Genomic DNA, 14,068 nt, shown 5'->3' with positions numbered 1-14,068 from the left:
AATCAATGGAATAACTTGCCTCTTGGAGTTCTGGGTGTGCCATCATTAGAGGTTTTCAAAAATAGACTGGACAACCATTTGATTGGGATAGTTTAAGCTCTGCTGCCTTTAGCAGAGAGTTGGGCTAGAAGATTTCCAAGGTCCCTTCCAGCCTTATGATTCTATGTTCTAAGAAAATGGCAAGCGGATGATGTTTCAAATCAACTCTGCTATAGTAAATGGATAAATATGACATACTTAATGTTTCATTACAAGTTTTAATTTTGCCGTTGGTACACCAGGGGGCACTCCATGCTCAGATAATGTACTTTTGCTGGTTCCCAAACATCTGGATTCCTTGTATTCTTGAGTTCCACTATTACACTCATATTGAAATAAGAGACATGCCGGGTTTTTTTTTAAATAGAGAGATGTGACATGACTTCAGTATAGAACAACTTTTTAAAAATGTTGTGATCTTGCAAGACTTGGTAGTATTGTTTTAAAAGGATTCTGGCCATGCTGGTTGAGGGTGATAGGATTTACAGTATATTAAAATAACTGGAGAGAATTAAATTGGAGGAGGCAGATCTGGGATATTACAGAAGGATGAGCAAGGACTGTTGGTTTTTGCTTCTTAATACATTTTCCACTATTACTCAGGATGTAAAAGAATTTAGGATTTTTCAGGGAAAAGATACAATACCAAATCTTACCAACACCAATCACTATTAATAATATTCCAAAACTATGAGTGCATAGAAGAGACAGATCCATGGCACCATCCTATTTTAAATTTAGTGATTCCTTTTGATTTTAGCATCTCTCCTTCCTTGAGGTACAATAAGGTGCATGATTTCTTCCTACATACCCTTTTGGATGGTGTTGGACAAAGCAGAAACCATATCTGAATTATGAGATTCCTTGTTGCAGGAGAAATAAAACAACCCTCTTCTATGTGGCAAATCGACACTTCTGGAAGACAACAAAAAAGGCAGGAAGTATATGCGGTGGTTCTGCACAGAAATAATAGAGAAATATTCTCAGACTTGCATATTACTTTTGCTGGTCTCCTATAGTAGCCCTCTCTAAAAATGTTGAGCTGGAACGTCAGTTATAAATGGTTGTTTCCTGGGGCTTGGCCCTCTGATATCGCTGTTGCTACTTTTACCCTTTCTTCTCAATGGCAGATGTCCCGCCACCTTCTGAGGCCTCTCATGACAATGAGTGTGGCCTTGTACGGTCAGGTACAGGAGTTGGCTTCTTTGCTGCTCCAGAAGGATGCAGAGATTGAAGACTATCGGGAGAATGGAGCTACTCTCAGTCTAGGTGAGATGCTGTTTGGTCTCCACTGTGCTTTACAGCTTTCCTTCTTCATCAGTGCTGGCCCTAAGGGTTCAACTCTTGGTCACTATCCAGCTTAACGTTGCCCCCCCCCCCTTTAAAAAATAAAAGGCTTTTCCAAGCTACTGACTGATCAGATTGTTAGGGGACCAAAATGTTAGATAGTGACCAGCAGCTGGATTGCTTAGGGGGATCTCAAAGAGGTACTGTATTTTTCAGAGTATAAGACACACCTTTTCCCCCCCAAAAAGAGGGTAAAAATCTGGGTGCGTCTTATACACTGAATGCAGCATTTTTGGCTTCCCGAAACCCTGCCCCCTTCACAAAAATGGATGTGCAGAGGGTTTGGGAGGTCTGCAAAATGTTCCTGGGGGATGGGAAGGGCAAAAACAAGCAAAAAACGGGACATTTTTTGCTCGTCCCCCCCCAGCCCCCAGGAATCGTCTACTAGCCTCCTAAAGGCTATGCATGCCCTTTGGGGGGGGGGGGCAAAAACGAAAATGGGCTGTTTTTTGCTTGCTTTCGCCCTCCTCCCAACCCCAGGATCACTTTGCAGGCCTCTCAAACTCTCTGCATGTCCTGTTTTTCACAAAAAAATAAGGCGTACGGAGTACAGAGGGTTTGGAAGGTCTGCAGAGTGCAAAAACGTTTTTAAAAATTTACCTCTTCGAAATCTTAGTGCATCTTATACTCCAGTGCGTCTTATACTCCGGTGCTTCTTATACTCTGGTGCTTCTTATACTCCGAAAAATATGATATTTGAATGTGTGCTCCAGAGCAAGAAGCTACAGCCAGTGCCAGGCTGTAGAGAAATTTGAATTGGGACATCTTTTACTTTCACATGTGTGAAGATCCACTAAGGATTTGGAGCAAATGGAAACTGTTTTTCCGTCATTCTCTCCATCATAAAGTTGTATTCAAGCTCATGTTTCTGCTTGAGATATTGACTCTTCTAATTCTTACCACCTGGAGAACTGAAAGATTCATGCCAGTAAGGCAAGAATTTGTTTGACGCTTTGGTAAGTTTGGTTCTCTGAGACAAAACAGCCGTTCAAGAGCACATTGTAACTGTACTGTTAAGCTAAGCAACTCACAAATTATTTATCAAATGTTCCTACTTGTTCCTCCACTCCTTCTCACCAAAATGTGGATAGATATTGGATGGAATGTGGTCCAAGACTTCATTTAGTATTCTACGTTGTTTTGCACATATCCAACCACATGCCAGCACTGTTTGATCCCTCTCATTTTTATATAGATAGGAGATATCTGCTACCCTTAGATATTTGCGATTATCCACAGGTGACCCATTGGTCTCTGTCAAAACAGAGATTGAATTTTAATCTTTGAGTTCAGCAGTACGTACATATGTCCATGTGTGTGATAGCCCATGTATTGATACAGCTAGAAGGTTTATACCAGGTGGTTTATGTGTGCCTGTTATTGACGACTGTGATGTCACGTTGATTGGGCTTGACACGTGATGAAAATATTGGCTTATCATTTTACAGATTTTCAGATGTGGATGTGACTACCTGCATTTTCTTTTAAATCTAAACAGCAGTAGAGAGCTTGCCGGCGTGGCTCCTTCAAAATTCTCCCTATTTACTTTGATATTTCTATTGCAGAACGTCTAAAAACAGAACCCTTTAAAGAAGAATCCTTCCTGCACACATTTGAGACCGAGGTACAATTTTCCTTTTACTATTTAGCATTTGTACAGTGGGGAAAACGCTTCTCCTAAGTTAATGTGACAAATTGTATCATAATCAATTATGGACTCTACTGGTACATTGTTTTGAATGCATTAATATTGTATCTATTGGGCATCCTATTTTATTCAATATTTTATTTTGGTCCCATGCCAGATCATTTGATTGCTCTTTCAATAAACTTCATATATGCTGATGAGCATTGCTTTGGTTGGGCCATAGGAATGGGAAAGAAGGACTTCGTTACATTAAGGCAATGTGGCTTTAGTATAGGACAGTGATGGCGAACCTATGGCACCCGTTCCACAGGTGGCATGCGGAGCCATTTGTCAGGGCATGCGAGGCGCTGCCCTGTCAGCTGGCCAGCGCATATGTGCGCGCTGGCCAGCTGAGTTCACCCTTTTTTAAAGCCATGTTTCGCCCTCCCCAGGCTGCAGAGGCTTTATAGTAGCCTGGGGAGGGCGAAAAGAGCCTCCCCCCCGGAGGCCCTCCGGAGGCTTTATGAGCTTCCCTGAAGCCTCCGGAGTGCAAAAAAAACGGCCCTACGGGCAAACCGGAAGTTCGGGAACGCACTTCCTGTTTGCTCGGAGGGTCGTTTTGACTGCTCCGGAGGTTTCAGGGAAGCCTCTTGAAGGTCCCTGAAGCCTTCAGAGCGCTTAAAACGACCCTCCGAGCAAACTGGAAGTGACTTCCGGTTTGCTCAGAGGGTCGTTTTGACTGCTTTTGAGGCTTCAGGGAAGCTTCCTGAAGGTCCCTGAAGCCTCCGGAGGGCTTCCCGGGGGGCGGGGCAGGCTGTTTCCGCCCTCCCCATGCTCCTATAAAGCCTCTGGAGCCTGGGGGGGTGAAAAAAGCATGCAAAAATGGGGGGGGTCGCACCTGTAGTGCACACATGCGCACTGGGGGGTCGCGCATTGCATTATGGGTGCGGCACGCCTGCACACGACCCCCCTGTGCTCCCCCCACTTATGGCATGCGAGCCAAAAAAGGTTCGCCATCGCTGGTATAGGATGATTTAATGTTTGTCTTTCTGTGCTATTATGCACTCATGCTTTGAATACCAAAGAAAATGAAGCATTGTCGCATTATGCGACAATGGTAAAGGTAAAGGATTAATTAGCATGATGTCTGATTATATCATGGAGAATGAATTAGCTTGGTTTCAATGGTATGTGAATCTTACCAATATACCGTAATATTTGCTTTATTAGATAATAATAATTATACTAGTAAACAATAAGTAAATAATTGAAATGGTATGTGTAGAAGCTATTGATTCTGTGAAATTTTCATAACCTGCAAAGCTATAATTTCCAAACTTCTTTGAGAGGATATAATGTGGTTACGTTGATATCGAACAAAACAATAAGTACAGCAAATATTTAACAAATTATTTCCTCTTGCCTATCATTACTATTAAAATTTCAGAGATCTCCTGTAGAAGCTTTTATCTTGATAATGCCAATGTCAAAACCCTCAAATGGCCAGCGCTGAGAATATTAAACCCTACTTATTGCTTTTATGTAGCTTATTCTTTGTTAGCTCTGCTTATTATTATTATTATGGTTGGTCGCATAATCAGACAGATGTTTAGACTGAATTTGGAATTTTTGCCTATCTATTGAGTCCTTCCCAAGGATTTGGGATAGGCAGTATTGTTTCGGGATGTAAACTGTTCCAAGTAAAGCTGCTTTTTGCAATTGATGGACGGTAATTTTGTCAATGCCTGAATAAGGTTGCTGGGCAACAGCCTTCCAACACACTAAGAGAGGAGAACTAGAGATGTTTCACCTCCTTTATTACTAAAGGGTATGCTCAAACATGGCCACACCTATGCCTGGTCATATACATCTTTTGTTTTCCTCCCCCAGTACTCCAGAGCAGTTTCTCATTGATTTGCCAGGCAGTTCCTTCAAGGTTGTTTGCTGGCTGTAAGAGCTACCAGAGTCCTTGATGAGAATGTATCCAAGCAGAGTAGCAGAAGAGACCTCTGGTCTTGTTAAGCAGCTGAGACACCCCGGATTTAATTTACATAAAGGCAGTAGTAAGAGTATTCTTGAGGCTCGTTGTCGGGTATGCAAGAATCCAGACAGGTTTTATCTAAAAAGTCTCATTTGGAAGTCCTTCCTGCTCTTTTTATTTTTTATTTTTTGGAGTGGCCATCTACATAATATCCTTTAAAGAACTGCCAATATACACCTTGGTGTTCCTTTTAGGACAGTACAGTGTAATCATGACTACCTCCCCCACACACAGAGAAAATTGTATGCAGCGCCTAGATTTACTGTTTGTCTTGTGTGGCTAATTCAATTTAGTAGTTCTCCGATTATGCAGAATGCATCTGATAGCTAAGTTGTTGAAAGTTCTTCTCAATAAATTGTTTTAGTTGGTGGTAACCAGGGAATTGTTCTTGGTAATTCAGTAGCTGTAACTCAGGGAAAAATAAGAGGTATGTAATTTGTTTCTGTTTAATCACAGACATCTCAAAGCAGGGCTGCTAAAGATTCCTGTCAGAAACTCGGGAATGATACTATTGATGGTCTGGTTCATGCAACATGTTTAAGCTATAATTTGCTTTGTATGGTACTTTGCATGAAGCCAAGTATTGTGGTTTATAAATTTGTATGGTTTAGCATGTGGTATGAACCAAGCTGCATTGTGGCTTGTTCAAGAAACTATGTTTAAAGCAGCCATGATGTGTAAACCGAGCCAGTGTCATACTCATTTGATGTACTATTTTTGAAAAACAGAAGATTGTAGACCTTTTCTTGATGAGCTACACTTTTGCCATAATTGTCCCTAGAATTCCAAAAATATATATATGGAGTAAAAAGACTAATTGAAAACCTTTGCTGAGAAAGGAAGGATTAGTGAGTCAGTGCTAGATTATTGCAGTGACAAGCTTTGAGAAAACAAAAGACAAATTGAAGATGATCCTCAGATCAAAATAAAAGTTAGAGGGATCTAAGAACCTGGAGAAAGAATCACCTTCAGAACAGGAATGAGTGGATATGACTATATTTTCATATATGTGAAATGTTTAAGTGTTACGCAAAAGAGGACATATGTCTAGGTAAGATTCAAGAACATATTTTAAAGGCCGCTGGAGATTTTACTTTGAGAAGTCCTTTTCAGTTTTGTAGGAGTAACAACAGAGTGAAAATGGGATACCTGTATTTTTCGGAGTATAAGACGCACCTTTTTCCCTCAAAAAAGAGGCTGAAAATCTGGGTGCATCTTATACACTGAATACAGCATTTTTTGCCTCCCGAAACCCCGCCCCCTTCACCAAAATGGCCCTGCATAGCCTTTAGGAGCCTTCAGAGTGCTCCTGGGGATTGGGGAGGGCAGAAATGAGCGCAAAATGGGCTATTTTTTGCTCAATTCTGCCCCCCCAGCCCCCTAGGAGCACTCTGTAAGCTTCCTAAAGGCTATGCATGCCCTATTTTTGACAAAATCAGGCCCGTCTTCATGAAAAATGGGCTGTTCTTTGCTCATTTTTGCCCCCCACCCCCCAGGAGCATTCTACAAGCCTCCTAAAAGCTATTCGTGCCCTCTTTTTTTGAAAAAAAACAGGCCATTTTGGGGAGGTCTGCAGAGTGCAAAAACTTAATTTGCCTCTTCAAAATCTTGGTGCGTCTTATACCCCGATGTATCTTAGACTCTGAAAAATACGGTATGTAATATCCAATGTGTTTTTAAAAGGGAAGATAAATTTCTAATTATGTTCTTTATAAGATTTTGATTGAAAGCTTCTAGCTTTAACAGTTTCATGTGTGTATGAAGCTTCTCCAATCTGGTGCCTAGATAATTATATTCATCATCTCCAGCCAGCATAGGCTACACATTCAGGGAATTATGGGGAAATCTCAGTACATTTAGAGGACTCCAGGCTGTAGAAAACTAGCAATCTATGAGATGTCTATACTAGACTAGACAGCTGTAACTTTACTGAGTTGCTCTGCAGGAGATTTTCCTGAGACATTGCATAATGTAGGATTTTATAAGTAGTCATAACTATGGTCATGAAGAGCTCTTGTGCTCATAAGATCCTGGGCTGAAAGCTTACTTCGTCCTTAGTTAAGAGAAAAAAATAGCCATGTATTGCAAGTTGCTTAGGTATAACAGATTTAAATATTGCCGGTCTCCTGAAAAATATTACCCAGAATATTTTTTACTATGGTCCTGATTTTGCTATACATCTGCCCATCCTTGCACAATTTTCTCCAGCAAACAGGATGTGGAAAGGTGAAAGATCAATCTGGGCTGGACCAGAAGGATGTACCATCAAAATAAACAATTCTGAAGAGGAAGATAAACAAACAGGCAGTTCCCCAATGTGCCTGTCACTCCTGGGCAGGCTAAAAGCAAAAAATGGACTATCTATGAGAGTGTGGGCCATACTGACCACTGACCAGTGATGTCAGTAAATTCTGGGGTTTCTTGGTTGGGCCTGGGGAGGTCTAAACATGGGGTATATTTGCATGTCTTGGAAACTATATAGGGACTGTGGAGCAGGAACTAGAAGACCCACTTTGGAATTTCCAGGTAGAGAACGTGAATTTTTTTTGGCCTAACCTCTCAATGGTTGAGAATTCTAGGAATTGTAATCTTAGTACATATGGGGAGGTGCATGTTTGGGAATTTATTTATTTTTATTCAGGGTAGGAATATAGACTGAAATAAAATCCAGGATTTATCTACATTTGACAGAATGTCACAGTAATAAGCTGGCTGAAGAATTAAAAAAAAAAATTAGGTGATACATTTTTTGAAGAGAAACAAGGATTTTTGAGATTTTAACCAATTATAATTCTAGGATGATTAATTTGATAGGACATATACTTGAGACAGACAAGCTTTTTTTGTTTTGAGAGTGTATTTCAAAATCTAAAACAGCCTCTTGCTTGGGTCCTCCAGAAATAAGTGGACAGTGTGGGCAGTGGTTAATTCTTCTGTAAAAGATTCTTCTGTTGGGCATGGCTGTTCACCAAAATACTGGTTTTCTAGAGAGCAATCTGGTGAAGATTACTCCCTAGCTTCCTTGGTCATATGTGGGGTGGGATGAGGGGGACTGGAACACTTTCAAAAACAAAAGCTGGAATACTCATCATTTAATTTTTTTAGGAATGCTGGAATGCTAATGAGGCTTGAGTACATTCTTATGAATAGCAGTGATGCCAGAACATGATGCTTTATGGTGTTACCTGTCAATTTTTTCACCATGGTTTCAATACATGATTGGTACATGTCACACATGAGCATTCCTGCAGTTGTTAAGCTATGTTTGGTGGACTCCCACTCTTATTCCTTTGCTTTTTATTTGAGTTTCCTTTGACCATCAATAAGGCTGCATCTGAAGTTGTTCTCTTTTTCATTAGACTTTTGATAATTTTGCTATATCTCACATTACTGTCTCCTCATCAGGGTCTTTTTGGTTTCACAGAGTCCTTGAAAGTCCTGTTTAGAAAATGCATTCGCTCTTAGGCAATAATTGTCAGTCTTTGTGTCTAGGTGAGGGAGCACTATTTTTTTCTTGCTGCCATTGTAAAGGCTTTAATATAGTTGTTCACTGCAGTTTTAGGCCACAACTATTGTTTTACTTACTATTAGGTTGTGATGTTGTGTAATTCTGTGTTTTCCTTGTAATGAACTCCCTGGAATCTTTTATTGTGGTGGTTTACAAATCTTGAACCTCCCCCCTCAAAATATGAATGACTAAGGCAGGTTCAATGCCGGGAAAATCTACTCCTCAAAAGTTTAGGAACCAACAGTAAGGTGCACCAGTATCTAAAAAGAAGGCACTTACCATAACATTGCCTTCCTTCCAAGCCTACTGAATATGGCTTAGCACAAAACTCTCAAAGCATACACACCACGATTCCATGAGAATTGCATAGTAATGCAGGCAACAAGTGGAGAAGTCAAGGGATTTATCATTCTGAAAGTAGCAGATCTCATGTTACGGAGTGACAAAGTTGCCAGGTAGGTCTTCTTAAAACCTGAGTAATAGAAGAAGTATGGCATAACTTGCCATCTCGCTTCAGGTTCTACAACCCTTTTCTCATGTAATTTCTTTTTCTATTGAGTGGGTCAGAATCAACGAAGTTATGGAACCCCATTTCCAACGATTATTATCGGTGTTACCAGTGCTTTTCAGAAACATAGTAAAACATTCTAGCTAAGATATTTGGAGAATTGTTATGGGGTGGATGGGAACAAATTCCTAGACATCCTCATTCTATTCCATCATTATTAAGACTGTTCAAAGAGTTGGGTCACAACAGATCTATTTGATATCACTTGACCAAGATCACCTTAAGCAAAAAAAGGACCTTAAGCTGAATAGCATAAGAGGCAAACTATATTCAATCCATGCCTTATCTTTTGACTACACTTATATACAGAGCGTTATCAATTATTTATGTGAGAAAAGTCAGCTCTGTTGCTTACTTTCTATTTGATAAGGCAGAAAGTGATGTATCTATATTTGAATGGCAACAGATTTTTATTGGTAAACATAATGCATCTAGAATCATAGCAAGTCTAATGGCCTGATATGCTTGGCTTCGTGGTTTTGGAGTTCAGTAACCTAGCTTTTGATAGTGATCATTTGCTTTATGAAAAGATGAGTTATAAGTTGGATTCAATGGTAAACTGGTCCATTCATCATGTGGGTCTTGGCCCATTTTGTCTGATTGTCCCAGTATGTCAGTGTTTGAGATATACTTGTTTCTGTTAAAGCTACTTCTTTGAAATCCAATTCAGTCACAAGCAACAGACATAATAAAACTGCCCAATGCAGCTTTATTCTGTTCCTGCGTATGGACCAGAGGATGCTTCGAAGTTCTGCAGGAGATGTAGGTTTTTAAGAAAGGAATGTTGTACAGATAGTCTTTGACTTACAGCCACAATTGAGCCCAAATTTTATGTTGTTATTAAGTGAGACATTTGTTAAGTGCGTTCTGCCTCTTTTTACAACTTTTTTTTTGTCACAGATGCTTAGTGAACCACTGCAGTTATGTTTGTAACATGCTGGTTAAATGAATCTGGTTTCCCCATTGACTTTGCTTGTCAGAAAGTCACAAAAAGTGATCATTTAACCCCAGGACACTGCAACCATTACAAATATGAATCAGTTGCCAAGCATCTGAATTTTGGTTGTGTGACCATGGGGATGCTGCAATGGTCATAAGTATGAAAAATGGTCATAAGTCACTTTTTCAGTGCCACTCTAACTTTGAACAGCCACTAAACAAACTGTTGTGTGTCAAGGACTACTAGTAGTTAGCATTGGTGAATTGATGTGTTTCCATTTGGTGTCCCCATTCAACTTTACTTTTTCATGTACCATGAATGTGGTGGCTTTGTTTAGACTTTCCAACTACCTGCAGCTTTCCTGTGTCAATGATTGACAGCCTTTCTCAAGATCAAATTTATTGAACATAAATATATAATTATATTTATCTTGCCTTGGTCTTTCTGTGTACCACCAAAAGCTGTATCTTTCTCCAGATCAGCCTCTTGACTTTCTAAGTAAACAAGATCTTAGATATTGCTTTCTTGAATGAATGTATAGAAATTTCTATTTTTCAGCATTTACAGGACCTCTTGTGTTACTAGGTATTACATATGCTATCCTATATGAGCTCTGCAATTTTGGATCATCTGTTACTTTCCTCCTCCCATGCTCTCCAGACTCACATTCCTAGAAGAGGGAATATGATAGTGCATCTTTCTGATTTCTCTCCCCCCATAACCACTATTTTAACTCCAAATTATTGATGCTTAGTGAAACCCTAGTTTTATGTCAACTCATGACAGTGTAGCTTTTACAGTATATCCCAGAAGACTCTACAATATATCCCAGAGGTGCTTTTCCAAAGTCAACTGTCTTGGGTTTTTCCCCCCGTTGAAAATGTTTTTGCTTCTCATGCCACAAACTTCTTCAGTTCTGTCCTGTCCATGAGCCAGAGGATGCCTCATAATTTTCAAGGAAAACTATGGCTGTGGCGGTCTCAGGGATGCTTTTCCAAAAGGCAACTGAGCGTTTTTGCTTTTTGTTGTTCTAAACCAGAGGTGTCAAACTCAAGGCCCAAGGGCCAGATCCGGCCCACAGGGTGCTTAGATCTAACCTGCAGGGCCACTCTGGAAACAGCCCATTTTCGCTGGCAGAGCTCTCGGGCCACCACAGGCACCCCTGACATGAATGACGTATTGCTGCCCCCCCCCCCCACCTTCCAAGGTCAAACACAACACTGATGCGGCCCTCAATGAAATTGAGTTTGACACTTCTGTTGTAAACCTCTTCAGTAATGTAGATATGACTTCCTTTTTTTGGTGAAATACTGGTGCCTAATTTAGCTGAGATAAGTAAGATAAATGGTAGCAAGGATAACACTTATCAAAGAAAGGCACACATAGCTTAATTTCTTTTTTTCTTGTGGAAGTATGCGGGTGATCTCAAGGAACCAACTGGCAGAACAGGATTGCTTAGCCTTGATTGTAGATAGGTGGCTTTTTGTCATTGTGACCTGTGGAAAGATTAAACCTCTTGACCTCAGTTTCCTTGCTAAACTGGAAGCTGACTTCATCCCTATTAACTTTTCACAAGTCCCTCAAAATTTGCTTATCAGGCCTGGGGACCCCAAGGAATCAGTGAATTATTGAGGTGGCTCCACAATTGTTGATCTCCACAATCTGTAGATCTCTCCTTGCCTTTTGATTATTATAATAATATAATATTAAAATAGAAAGTTTATTGTTTGCTTTCATATAATTGTCTCTAATTTTTTTATTGTATGCCAGCTATCTGGGCAACATGATGAATAAATAAAGCTCTTCTAAGCTGTGAGCCCCTATTGTGATGGTATTGCTTCAGACTAATCCTATCTTTCTACTGTCCCTTTCCCCAGCAAAATCTGATGCCATTTCAGCTGGTCAATCAGTGTAGCACATATGATGATGGAAACCTGAAGGGGAGAGAAATACATTATATAAAAATTCTTGCTTCGTCATGTGACTGCTTTAGAACTAACTCACATAGGAGAAACGTGTGGTGTCTTTGAATCTATATACCATACAATTTTGAATGTTTTGCGGATGATTACTTCTCTTTATAATTCTCCCCTTTAAACATTTCCTTGAACATGATAAACATGTACCAAATATAAAATGGTAGGCCATGATCTCTGCATAAGGGAGCATTCAGTATACAGCCCCACTTTGAATCAATGATCGTATGTGGCACAATTCGGGAAGAATTTTACTAGAGAAGGCAAAAAGTGTGTCTAGCAATCTTGTTGTGACCTTCCTCTCAGATGTGTGTAGCAACAAAGTCCCAAGAGGCACATAGCTCTGCAAGGTGCTTTAGAGAGGTTGCTTGCCTCCTGTTGCTAAAACAGCACCAAGATCACTGGAGAAAGGGGTAGGCCAGGGTCCCTATAAAGTAACCTGTTTGTCGGAGAGACCATGGTTTACTGTTCAGATACTGCCTAATCTGCCTGCTACCATTCAAGAAATTAAATCAGATCTTCTCTAAAGCGGCTTGCTTGTCAAATTGATCCTGGTCTACCACTTAGCAAAATACTGGTCTAACAGCTATTGCTAAAGCAGCTTCCAGATTATTAGAGAATGTCTTAGATAAGGACTGCTTTTGCCTGTCAGGCCACTGTTTTCTCCTATGTGGATCTGCCAAGCAAGTTGGACTATGATTGCTAGAGTGATATTCATATTTATATGAAGGTTGCATCAGGTGGCTAAATCTGCTACCCTAGCCCTCAGAATCTGTGTTTCCCCAACCCCTGGGTACATTAGGAGAACAATTAGTGAATGGTTTTCTTTCTGGCCTGGTGATCCATCAGTTAGCTTTCCTTGCAGAAATCTGTTAGGACAGTGCCACCTACTTGTAATATTGGTGAGGCATCGTATGCCTCCATACTTTGCTGCCTTTTTACAGATTGAAGGTAAACATATTAAACCAGCTATTATGTGAATAGTGTCAAAGTTTTCTATTTTTTCATATATATATATTTTATAGAACTCATGAAGTTAGAAACTGAGAAACATAAAAGGCTGTTCAATATGGAATAGATTGCTAGTTCTTCTCTAGCATACAGAACATGGATATTTCCATTGACTATGAATTAATTTGAAATTATCTGAGCAATGTTTGGTGAAGTCTCAAAAAAGAGGGTTAAATTATATAAAGTTATCAGGGAATATTGGTCTAGCATCTTGCCTAATTCCTGTTCATCATAAAATGCACATAGTTGCTAGCAACTGCACAATCCAGATTGCTTTTTATTATAACTTTTAACCGTTTCTTTTAAGGGCAAAATGCATAATGCTGTTTATAATCTTTCCATTTCCTAGAAATCATTAGTTTGAAATAGAACTAAAGGTATGGAATAGCCCCTGAGAGAGAAATGGGGAGAGCCACAATCCTTGTGACTGTGTAATCCTTGTTCAAAGAGAAGTATTATCTACACAGTACCATATTTTTCGGAATATAAGACACACCTTTTTCCCTCAAAAAAGAGGCTGAAAATCTGGGTGAGTCTTATACACTGAATACAGCATTTTTTGCCTCCTGAAACCCCACCCCCTTCATCAAAATGGCTGTGCAGAGCCTGTAGGAGGCTTTCAGAGTGCTCTTGGGGGCTGGGAAGGGCAGAAACGAGCAAAAAATGGGCCGTTTTTTGCTCGTCCCCCCCCCCCCTAGGAGCACTCTACAAGCCTCCTACAGGCTATTCCTTTTTTTGAAAAAAAAACTGGCCCATTTTCTCAAAAAAAACCAGTGTTTTTGGGAGGTCTGCAGAGTGCAAAAACCTTTTAAAAAAATTGTCTCTTCAAAATCAGTGCGTCTTATACTCCGTTGCGTCTTATACTCTGAAAAATACGGTAATCAAGTTCAGGGCTGCCAAACTAATTTTATTTGTATGGACTCATGTTCCCACTTAGCCAGAATTTCTGCCCCTCCTACCTGCTTGCTAATGAGGCATCTGTCAAAGAGTGAACCACTGTATTTATTTATT

General features: G+C 40.1%; 1 protein-coding gene across 1 annotated transcript in view; it reads left to right on the top strand.

The window, feature by feature from the left end:
* The window catches only part of NHEJ1 (non-homologous end joining factor 1), a 119,220-nt gene that overhangs the window by 8,435 nt on the left and 96,717 nt on the right, over nucleotides 1-14,068 (top strand). The window contains exons 4-5 of the mRNA XM_081933995.1: nucleotides 1,170-1,308; nucleotides 2,952-3,010. Coding sequence (XP_081790121.1) covers nucleotides 1,170-1,308; nucleotides 2,952-3,010 — 198 coding nt within the window. The remainder of the gene's footprint in view (nucleotides 1-1,169; nucleotides 1,309-2,951; nucleotides 3,011-14,068) is intronic.

Source organism: Natrix helvetica (genome assembly GCF_964273705.1).
Source record: "Natrix helvetica genome assembly, chromosome: 1".
Taxonomy (NCBI): domain Eukaryota; kingdom Metazoa; phylum Chordata; class Lepidosauria; order Squamata; family Natricidae; genus Natrix; species Natrix helvetica.
Note: the sequence above shows the minus strand (reverse complement) of the source record. Positions and strands in the feature narration are given on the sequence as shown.